Raw genomic sequence first — 12369 nt, 5'->3', positions numbered from 1 at the left:
TTAGCTCTTAATTCATTCGATAAGGGCAATTATAAATATCTCAAATATAACAAACGAATATCAAAAATGCTACTTTCGTGATTGAATTATGATTTCGTTCACGTGGTGCTTTCTTTGTTGTTTCCGTATAACTACTTCAGACAAGAGTCCATTGTTAAACAGTGTACATGAGATTCATGGTATATCAATATTTCAATAAAGAAACATATCTCTACCAATCGATTTGACATTGTTATTTCTAACCATACAACACACATTCCATCATATAAAAATAATTGAGCTTTTCATCTCACTACACACATACATTTGCTTGTAACTAGTGTTCCTCTTTGTTACACGTACTGCAACTTGTGAACTGTTACTTAATGATACATCGTGCTACAACCCCATCCCGCTCCATTTTCCGCTCTATATTGGTCCGCAATTTTTATTTTCCACGGGGTCACACTTTGTACCTAGCCCATGGCATAACCTCACACGGTACGGTGAGTTGCATCATATATTGTAAATCAGATGGTACATCTAATTTGTCCATTTCGTTTCTCGGTCGTGTGGAAGAAGCTTTGTCATCTGTTCTGGTCGCATCACTTTTTCATCCATGCTAATATCCCTTTTTCTGTTTTTATATGCATCGCTGAAACCAGGATACATTTGTATTTTAAACAAAGCCTTTTTTTAAATCACATGGATTCTATTAAAGACATACAAATGAATATCGCTTTCCAAATGATATAAGAGTTAAATTAAGGTAAAATGAATGACACTGCATCATACAGCTGTTTCATCCTTCTCGGACACGTCAGTGTCCGAGAAGCACATAACATTTTTAAGCCTATGAGGCGATTAAGCAAGGAAATGTCGAAACCTAGATGTCTATTTATATTATGACGAGGAAAAAATAGCCAATCGACTCATCCATACCACATGTAATACATGGTTTAGAAAGGTGTCACCCAATCATTATTATGTTTCGTATTTCTTACTGTATTTGAATTAAGGTATTGATAAAGAATACATATCTACATTGGAATTAGTCTTTCCTAACCAAATCTTCTATCACCACCACCATGACAAAGGCTATAAAAATACTTACGTGCCAAACAGTATACCATCCTCAATGGTCTCTGGCAGATCTTCGTTTAGTGTCTCCGGCAAGAACAGAGAAAGACAACCGGCAATGATTGCAGTCGCTCCAAAAAATATGAGAGGGAACGCTTTTCCGAATCTTCCGCCAATCATGTTCCCCTGTAATAAATTGTGAAGATGAATAACGTGTATCATAGTATCCATGGAATGATACGTACAGCTTTCTGTAACTCAAGTTTCTTTATTTTTATTTTCTTCTGAGGGGTTTTCGTTGTGGTTTCGCACATGGTATTCGTGGCTAGCGTTAACTAGCTATAGCAACTGTCATTGAAATACAAAGTAGTTTACCTAGATTTAATGGAAGATCAATGGTGGAACGAAATGTAAATTTCCGTAATACAATGTTAAAATGGCACTGAATATAATTTTTTATATAGGATTTCAAAAAAGTTTGGGTTGTTTTTATTTCATGCAGATGTTATACCTCAGAAAATAAGGAAAAGGCAAAGCCTAAAAATAGCAAAGAACTATTGCATTGTATATGTATCTAAAATATTCTTAATCCTAAAATCTTGTCTTCTAAAGGGCTTTGCTCGTACGCAAGTAACGCCAAAAAGCTACGCTCTTATTATGTTAAAGAAGAAAAAATGTGATTAATCTACCGAGATTTGCTTATATGAACTGGTTAATACAAGAGATTGAATTTAGTATGAAGAATACTATGTGTCAGAAATGAGAAAAGTTTTATTGCTTCGTAAATTGTTTTAAAACTTGACCTGATTGGCTTTCAAATCGGTAAAACCGACCTGCATGGAAATACGTTTGTTTAGCATATGTCATCATGCGATTGTTCAGGCGGATAAGATTTGCTTGCAAACAAATAATTAAAACATAAAAAAACCTTCAAACACCACAATTGGGTTCCTACTCATGAGGTTGGTATTTTGTTTTTTGCAATGTAAGCAAACACGAAAAAGGCAAATAATTTATCAACTTACTGCATCAGCAATATATGGCGCCGCTATATTTCCAATGCGCCCTACACATGAACTTGCTCCAAGGGCGGAGTTTCGGACAACCGTAGGAAACAGTTCCGCAGAATATATATAGATGATCGCAAAGGCTGCAGCAGCTCCTAGTTTACCAATCATAGCTAGCGTTGTAGTGAGCGCTTGCAACTCTGAAAAATAAGATGACATACAACTTCTTAATACTCGTATATATTGCATATGAATAGTAAAATAGTTCAAAGTACCAAGAAATGATTAAGACATGTTAAATGTAGTATTACAAAATAAATAAATAAGCTATGTATTGAATAAGATTGTAATTTCGAATTTTAACATCTGTTTTACTATCGAGTATTTTGTTTTACCTTTGCCACCGAATAATATTGTGAAAATCGTGCTGAGACAAGTGGTGCCGCCTACTATCATGCAAATGCAGTGAAGACGTTTCCTACCAATCCGGTCGAGGAACAGTAAGACCACCGTGTACCCTGGGAACTCAACCAATCCCGAAAGGAAGAAGTTCAAGTAAAAGTTTCCTCCAAGGTTTCCAGAATTTAAAGACAGTCCGTAGTATATCATAGTCACTACAGTCCTAAAAAACACATGTTATCAACAAAATTAAAATATTTTCTGCTGTCAAGGGTAAAAAGTACAAATACATACAGCTTTGGACATATGGTTTGGTATTTTAACTTACCATGAAGTACCAAGGTGAATGCTCTTTTTCAAGAATACTTAAAATTTCCATAATCAAGTAACACCCTCTTGTCAGTATTTATAAATATTCAAGCGCTACAATAGTTAAGGAACATAAGAACAGTCTAGTAGGAGGAAAACGTTCTTTGTGAAACAGGGCCTATCATCTCTTTGAGTGATTTTCCCCACAAGTCGTTACCAGTTGAAGAAGATTATAAGGGTCCTGATGAGAAGTATTCGGTTGGTGAAGAGTTGGAGGAAGTTTCCAGTGGGCTTTGGAACCTCGTCAATGTCTTTATCAAACAGATTGTCAGGCAGTTTGACCTTGTTGATCCGCTCAGCTTTACGAAGCACTGCCTCTGCCTCCTCAAACCGCTTCTTGGATATCAACCATCGGGGCGACTCCGGTAGTAACCTACGGCATAAAAATATTAATGTTAAGAAATTGTGAAAAGGGGTTGTTAAGGCATAATTATATGTTTTAAGGTCTTGGTAACACACTGCATGGAAATTCGAAACCATTTCCATAGATACATCAAAATTGAACAACGCACATCAAATTAAAATGATGTGATTTTACTTACCACCAGTAAGACAAATTTAAGGCGAATGGGAGAGCACAAATGATGACAAGGTATTGCCAGTACCGAACGAAGTATCCGACAAATGAGAGGCTCACCAGACCAATAGCGAAGGCATATTCAATGACAATTCCAGCCCATATCCGTTTCGATGGACCAACTAACTCCACACCTGTGCATGAAAGTTAATAATTTGGGTAAGCCAAATAACTGATTTACATAAAGACAACTGTAGCGGGATTTTGTTACACAAGGGAACTCTTCGGCTATATGTTTGGAATGCTAGAGCATATATATGTTGTTTATTGATAGAAAAACATAGGAGAGAATGCCGAGATGTAAATCGAAACTGAACAAAATATGAAAAAATGACTTACACAGAGATTCATGAGAAATAAGGCGGAAAATACGAGCAAGTATTCCAGAAGAATAAATGTTTTCTGCCTCATCGATGACACCCTTCATGTAAATCTTGGTTAATCCATGTAAGTAGTGTCACATTCCCACATTAGAATAAGGTAAAAAAAAATAAAAATAACGGACCCAACGAGCATCAGCACGTCCAACTACATATCGCATAAATAAGAATAGAAAAGAAAAGCATATTTTCGGGTATACGCTAAAGAGAAGATGCTTGAATAACATCAGGAAAGACAGTAACTCTGAATGAATAATTTGTGCATTTAACAGGAGTAATCAGACTCTAACATATTTTCCCTTTGAGAGTAACCAAAGTACTGATTTGCGGATTTGCGCCAACTAGTGTTAGTGACACCCCTTACACTTTTTATAGAGTTATACTCACCTATCACAAACCCTGTGAGAAATAGCCCTTGTGACGCCGCTCCAACTATCAAATTGATGATCGAAAATCCGATATAATTTGGTGCGAATGCCAGACCAAGAGACGATGCCAACATCAAGACAACTGAGAGATAGAAGGTCTTCTTACGGCCAAAACTAGATTTAGAAAATATATCATACATCACATTCAAATTTCATATTCAATAACAGTGTTTCACTTAATGTAAAGAAAAATAAATCGCACATGTCATTTTCAATTTCGGGCATAGTTGACAAAAAGAAGAGTTATGATATGTTCACTTAATCTTTAAAATGTTTTTATTTCCATAAACTGTAGTTTCCACAATGTCATTGATAATTTACAGTTGTGATGACAATTAAATAAAGCACCCTTATAAGACGAACCCTTACAATACAATGCTTTAAACGGCATTGAATGATCTGTAAGTTTCTAGAATCTGGTGTGTGTTTCCGTACGTACAGCAACCACACTTGCATGTTAAGACAATGGGAGACAGAAGAGAGCTGATGTAAAATAAAAAATAGTCAAGAAATAAAACTGATAATCATATGAACATCTTGTAGACTTAGGAAGTCAATTCATTAACATCTGCCCTGGAGAATTTGTCGTGCAACAATTTTACCGTAAGATACTATCTTCATTATTTGATACAACTTACAAGTCAGACATTTGTCCGAAAACGAAGGCTCCCACAAATACTCCAGCGTAGAAGAGCGACTTTGTGATAGAGGCCTGATAGGCATTGTCACACATAACATCAAACTGTAACGTAAAGTTGGATAAATCAGTACATAATAGCAGCTACACCACCATCAAATGCTGTTATGGCCAGAATGTGATACTCTTAGACCGAATATTCCGTGTCTGATGATTTCTCAATTTTCGACTTTCCATTTTTAAACACATTAGGGGCAATTATAATGTTTGTGAGTAATACACACACAAGTGCTGCTTTAAGTGGCAAATCATTTTTTAAATGCAGGGTACCACAGTTTAGTCCGCGTTATTGTTATGTTCGCTGTATTGCTTGATGGCATCCGGCACCAAACACAATTGAGACACTGCAAGGAGTACGACAAGATTTATTTTTGCAACAGGAAAAATCAGTTTTGCTTACTAAAACTGATAGTTCCTAACTTATGGCCAAATGTATATATCATAAATATGCAATGTATCCAGAGGAAAACCATATATGAACAATATGCTAAAGGAATATATGATTTGTATACAATGCTGTTGTTGATGAACACGCTTACTTCGGTACATGTCTTTCGGAAAATATAATCTTGCTTATTTCAACTTTCTTCAACTAGATCGCCTTCATATTTAATGCTAGTTTAATTTTCAGACTTTGAAGATCCATTAAATAATGATACCGTGTATTTACTTATTTAAAATGTGTCCTAATTTGACCTCGGGTAATATACGAGGCGCGTGGTTCCCCGCTCTTTACCCATGGCGATTGTTTCTCAGGAAGTTGAATAAAGACCGGCCAGCACTGACGCAGTATTGTGCTTTCATCCCGTATGTTGTTCAATGAGGGAACAACCATCTATTACTGGATACCCCCTCCCCCTAACTGCGCATACAATGACTCTGGATGTTCGAGAGTGATAAGCACAGCAAATAAACTAATTTCTTAATCGAAAGGTCAAATGAACTAAATGTAGGTTTCCATATGACAGGATGTACAGATTGATATACGCCTCCTCTTGTTAAGATATCAGTCTCCTCACTAAGCTATAGCGTAAACTAATGTTTGTTGACAGATGAACGATAACAACTGACCGGTGTTGACATTTAGATTGACCCTTTACTCACTGTTTGGAAAGATGCGACTTAACAGCTTATCAATATAGTGGCTAAGTAAACAAGAGTTCAGATTGTGTGTACAACTTGACCTTAAGTGATATTTTTATGTTTATCCAACAGAATTATTTCAAGTGGGCAATGACTTTGACTCAAGTTTCGAAAAAGGAACAATAATAACTAATAGTGGCTATCAAGTTTTACTACAAGTAGACTAAGTAGACAAGTAGAAGTATCCTTCAGTCTATATATCTTATATTAACATAATCAATTAACTTTCTTCTCAGATTGATTATTGTTGATACGTGATGTTGAACTTGTTACCGAGTACATCATACCCATGTTGTTTATTAATACGCAATATCGTCATATAATTGTAAAAAGAACGACTTTACCATATTCGTGTATAAAAATCCAAGAAATAGAAATCCAAAAGGAATAATGTTCAAATATTTATCCAATATTTTCTGCGTATGTTTAAAAATTCGATGTGTAATATCTTTAAATATATATACATTTCAAGTTAAAATAAGACATTTTCTATCTTTAATATATGGCAAAAATGTATGTGCAATATTTTAAATATAGTTGCCGTAAACAATATATGTTTTAAATTTAATAATTGCATTTACGATCATATTTGTGACGACGGCAATTCAACACGGCTTTGCCCTCTGTGGGACGTTCAACTGAGAATTTCATACAAAAATGTCCAAGATATACCCTGATCAACGTCGGTGTTATATATCTATACTTTAGAGTATCAGATTCACAAAGCAATTACTCTGTACGATTAAAATGTACCATTTAGTACATAACTGCACGAGAGTGTAATTAGTGAATTTATATACTTTCAAACGAAACAAGAGAGTAACCAAATGAAGCAATATTTTGTAACAATATATTTTTATCATAAACTATTCAAGACATTGCTCATAGCTTTTTTCATTATGTACAGATATTAAGTATTGCATTTTTAAAATAAAATTATTTTTATATATATCTATAATACATTGAACACACACTTATTTTTCGAATGTGTAAAGAAAGACAATGCATATATATTGTGAGTTTTAAACAAATGAATTCTTTTTCTTTTTTAATATTTTGATATTGAAACGCCATAAAATCCCACATTTAAATTCTAATTTTGATATTTGGTTAAGTCTTTTGAAACATGTGATTAAATGCAGAACAAAACTGTTCAAAACCATGCCGTGTCATTATCAGTTAAATATTGGATCCATATAATCTTTTTATAATCTTTTTAATTGTAACAGTAAAGAATATCTGTCGAACTGTTGATAGAAGTACTGTAGTTGTCAGAGGTACAATGGAGCGAATGCGTTAGGATATTATGTCATTAAACCTTATGTAAGAAGAAATAGATTAAATTCAGAAACAAATATCTAAGCGTATTATTTTAAACTATTTCTTACCCATTGCTCATATACTCATAAGATTTTTTTGAAAATATCGATCACCAATATCTCTATTGTTTAACTTTGTATCTAAAAGTGATTCATTAGTGTTTTATTGTAAATTGTTTTGTGTTATTTAATTTTAAGGATTGATATGACTTGTGATCAATTTTCTGCGTTATTTCACCTTTGATGTAACTGTCTCGTCGAACACATCATAGCTGTATACCCAAGATGTACACTTGATAAGCGTGGCGTTGATTGGTTGGCTAGAGTTATCAAACGTTACGGAGCTTGAATTGAAGGAATAAAGATGACACTTGTCGTACGTTAGCAACTTGTCTGTGGATGGTGGAATGTAGTTACTTATTAATTCCTGGTGGGCGTCATTCTGGATTTCAAAGGTGTCGTTCTCTAAGCCAGGTATCTTACATCTGAAACAAGAAATCGTAACTCAAGAGATATTATCAACGCTTCTAGCAAATAACTTAATCTTATATTCGACCTTGTATTTCCTAAACAGCTGTAATGATTTTTTTCGCGCCCGTCAAATTCTTGATATGTGGTGTTGTTAGGCACCGGAACAAACATGCATGCTACATTTGCCATTTAAGATCAGGCACGGGCACCTGGCGATGATGTTGGAACGTTCTTCAAAACGATTGTTCCATATTTACCAGCATTGTGATGTGAGTAATATTATTTTCAGGTGAGGACATATGCATACATGACGCAAGATTCAAAACGCCTGCTGGATAGACCTAGTGACGACAGAAAGCATAGCTTTTATCAGCTACTAACAGCTTGTGGTTAAAGAAAAGGGCCGACAAATCCTCTTAACAAACCGCCATTCTCTAATCTTTAACTTTAAGAGGCCATCTTCTGATACATATCACAGAGTACTATCTCTAGCTGTACAACAACGTTATCAATTCCACAAAGAAATGACCTTCAAACCAAAGTTGGCAGAAGATTGTAAATGTAAGACAAGGGCAAGCTGTCCCATATTTTGTCATGTTACATATGTTCTTAACATTTTGTCACATGGAATAGCATTATGATGAACCATCTATTCTATGGTTTCCGACTCAAAGGACAAATTACAGATGTGAAGCCCTTAGTTGCTTATTTTTAAACGGCATAGTGGAAAACATCGAATCACCATGCTAAGTTAGGAGAAAACAGCAGAAAACTAAAACTTATACATTAGGAATCCTAGATAGAGCAAACATCGGTAAACATGACAGTTTAGAAAGAAGAAGTGGCACCATTTGCATCAAACATTTCATAATATCTAAACAAAGGCAGTTACACATGGAACATTTTTATTATCACGTGTTGTACATCTTGTCTAATATACATTTATATTTACCGTTGTATTTTAAAACCTTCTTAACTGTCAGTATCATTATATGTAGTGATATGGCGTTATCGATGACAGGTTCACTCTTAACGTCATCGTATCACACACTGGGCTTGAATTCCTGGCATTTCAAAATGCTTCCGCGAAATAAAGTCCGTTTGAAATGTGGCCCTGTGACATTGTTCGTTTTGATGCTGTGGTATCAGAAAGAATCAAACAACAGGGAATTCCATGTTGGTAATGTCAGGGGTAAACTCAGTGTTTTCGATATTTTTACGTCTGTAAAGTTTGAAAACCAGGAAAACAAACGAAACAGTATCTTAACGGAAAACAAATTGTATTATTGTATCGTTTAATTTCATCACATCTTTTTCCATCTGGTCATTTTGGTATCGATATGTCATTATCATACTGATTATTCCTGTCATAATTTGACAGATCATGAGTAACCGTGTTCTGTCATGTCATTTGTTTTGTTTTCATATCTTTATGACTGAATAGAAGTATAAAATGTATAATTGTGAAGAACTGGTGATAACGCAGTGAACAGCTTTCGCGTAACGGTAGGTTTCTGCAGATCTTGTTCATGAAGGTAACTGTCATAGAAACCATTATTGTGTCTGTAACAGGAGGGGCCTGCTTCTAATACAAAGTAGTAGTGTTGGCCGAATGTTCTCAAAATTTTAAATGATGCGATAAATTACCCAATGTGATGGCTGGACCGACAAGATACTCCCATGTTTGCTAAATAGAAAATGACATCGGCAAGTATCACCGAAAGGAAGGTTCGAAGCCAAATGTATGTTACTTCACATACATGGGGGTTGTGGCTGGCGCAATAATATAAATAGTACCTATCACAACTACTAGTATTAATCATTGCGCACTATTTGGAATATATGGTTATGTCAATGAATGTTATAGTTCCATGTATAAGAAAAACGTTATTGGGAAATTGCAACTGACAACTAACTGCCATCGAATGACAAGAAGCTAACGACAAATGCAAGATACAAATGACAGGAATAAGTTAATGTCAACTTGTAAGTGGCATGTTTGTCCCAGAATCGGGTTTTTTTTTTTTTTTTTTTTTGGGGGGGGGGGGGGGGGGGGGGGGGGTGGGTGTGCGTGTGTGTTTGTGTGTGTGTGTGTGTGTGTGTGTTTGTGTGTGTTTTTTGGTGTGTGTGTGTGTGTGTGTGTGTGTGTGTGTGTGTGAGAGAGAGAGAGAGAGAGAGAGGGTGTGGGTGTGTGTGTGTATGTGTGGGTGAGGGTGTGGGTGTGTGTTTTTTCTGTTTTTGTGTTTGTTTTTATGACGAGTTCTTTTATTGTAAAAGAGTTAATACCTGTATATACGACATAATGTTTCATCATATTGTAAAATTAAAAACCTAAATGGTTATGTGACATTTTTGCCTATTCACTTCGTTGTTTGTGTAAATATGTTTTTTTGGATTAAACATATTTTATTGGTATCAAATACACAGGTAGGATTGGGCAAATATGTAATCAAATGCCTATCCTACACATATATTTTAAAATGAGACAAACAATTCTTTCCGTAAACACATAATTTGTATTCAATAAAAAAAAAGTGTGTTACAGACTGAGCCTGGGCTAAATATGAAAAAGAGAGATTTACTCTAAGGTATTTGAGCAAGTTAGGAATTAAGAGAACAAAGACAGAATGTTTCTGAAGGCTACATGTCTTTAGCCTCATCGACAGCACGTGGTGGAAAGTCAGTAAATCCAGGTATTGACTGGTTATCATTTGTAAGTTAATCACCAGGCAGACTGACCTAACGAGAATCCAACGCGTCGGACTTTATATCGTTCAAGTGATATCATGATAACGACCATTATTTCTCTGATAGAAATTCTCCGCTGTTCTTTGATAGTTCTGACAGGATGACGGATTGTCAAAAATCACTAGCAATATGTCGAAGTATAGAATTTCCATTATTTTCTAAAAATTGATCAATAGCGAAAACTCACGTGGTTGAGTATATGACTCCGTATATTTATATCTACGGCGTGTATTGGTCAGCGGTCGTCTTCAGAAAGATTGCAATGTCCGGTTATATGTCGTAAAATACTATACAATTTCTATGACATGGTGAAGATTTTTTTTAAGTTTTTGATTTAAAAAAAAACATGATGAAGTGCATAGAAAACAAGGGAACACATAAAAAAGATTAATATTTTCATAGGCAATGGTCCGTAACATGACTAAGGAGCATGTGCATTGTATGAAATGATAAAAGATAGTAGCCATTGTATCAGTTCATATTGAAATGTGCAGTCAAACCATAATTTTTGTTAAAACAAACAGTACATATACGTTTTTAAAGTACATTATTGATACGTTAAGTGCACGCACATTTGCGTGATGCTATCATTGCACGTGTTCACTACTAAAGGACACCTACCTGTGTTCCGGACTTGCGAGGATAATGCCTCCCATTACTGCAAATAATCCAACTATGGCTGCCGTCAGGCATACCAGCAGGTACAAAAATTTCTGGTAGCGGCCAAACTCTCCAAGTTTCTTGGTGATTTCATCAAAGTCCATGTCTAACGTTTATGTTTACGTGAAGTGCAGTTTAGCAGTGCTGTCGTCTAACTGAGCTGGTCTATTGTTATGACGATGTTTTTATCTCACTCCAACGCTTCTTGATAAGATTTAGTCAGTCCACTGCCTGTGAAACAGCCATCACGCTAGTAAATATTGACACACTTAGCTTTAACTTAGTGTTCGTTGACCAAAACATGAATGGTAGATCAGATTCTATGTAATTAATTCTTTTGATTGTCATTTATAAGTTATCTAGTAAGCCATATTTGATATTTTTATAATGTTTCTGACGGAAATGATTATATGCGCGTCTATTGACCGCTTGACCACTGGTCTCCTATCTGATCGACATTTGCTACCAATTGTATCATACTGTATATCATTCCCTAGTGTCTAGACATGTAAATAGTGTAAGCATTGGCGTAAACAGGAATATTATTAATTTAACCAACTTTAATTCTAAAAAAAGTGATATGTCAAATCGAGGTTATCTTATCCCAACGAGTAATCTCGACATATCACTGCTTCTGACATCATTAACTGGATTGATCATTATAATTTATCAGCAAAATCTGGAGAATGTTTCAATCATTTATTGAATGTTCATACAAATACTTTCATAATCGTTTACATAATGGGATTTTATCTCTAATGGAATACATGTGTCGGTCATTATGGCCATTGATTGGCGGCCATATCTGCTCCACATCATTTCATTGGTTAAACTTTTTTAGTGACTGTTCTCCAAGAAGAAAACGTTCTTTAATATGGTGCGACTCATGGTACTGTCACACCATGGAAACATTAACGCACAAATCTGTGTCTGTTTGATGGTTAAAGAAAAAACACATTGGCCTTTCCTGGGAGAAGATCGACAATACAGGTAGGCAGTGCTCTTCTTCAGGGATGATGTTTTAAGATGATTGTTAAACATTTATTGTTCGTCTATCAATTATCCATACACAAGTTAATAGTTATGCTACATATTAATTTTCAGACAAATTC

The 12369-nt window shown here is 35.1% G+C and overlaps 1 protein-coding gene across 1 annotated transcript; it reads right to left on the bottom strand.

Annotated features, from left to right (window-relative positions):
- Positions 1-522: 522 nt before the first annotated feature.
- Positions 523-11361, bottom strand: LOC132548530 (organic cation transporter protein-like). The gene is made up of 10 exons (XM_060212397.1): positions 11219-11361; positions 7617-7863; positions 4858-4961; positions 4179-4333; positions 3377-3545; positions 2992-3207; positions 2462-2688; positions 2085-2266; positions 1094-1245; positions 523-634 (listed from the first exon to the last, which is right to left on the bottom strand). Exons 1-10 carry the CDS (start codon positions 11359-11361, stop codon positions 523-525), a joined length of 1707 nt encoding a protein of 568 aa, XP_060068380.1.
- Positions 11362-12369: the final 1008 nt, after the last annotated feature.

This window comes from Ylistrum balloti, unplaced genomic scaffold (assembly GCF_031769215.1).
Source record: "Ylistrum balloti isolate Yb309-2 unplaced genomic scaffold, AGI_CSIRO_Ybal_v1 Utg370016, whole genome shotgun sequence".
NCBI classification, from domain to species: Eukaryota; Metazoa; Mollusca; class Bivalvia; order Pectinida; family Pectinidae; genus Ylistrum; species Ylistrum balloti.
Note: the sequence above shows the minus strand (reverse complement) of the source record. Positions and strands in the feature narration are given on the sequence as shown.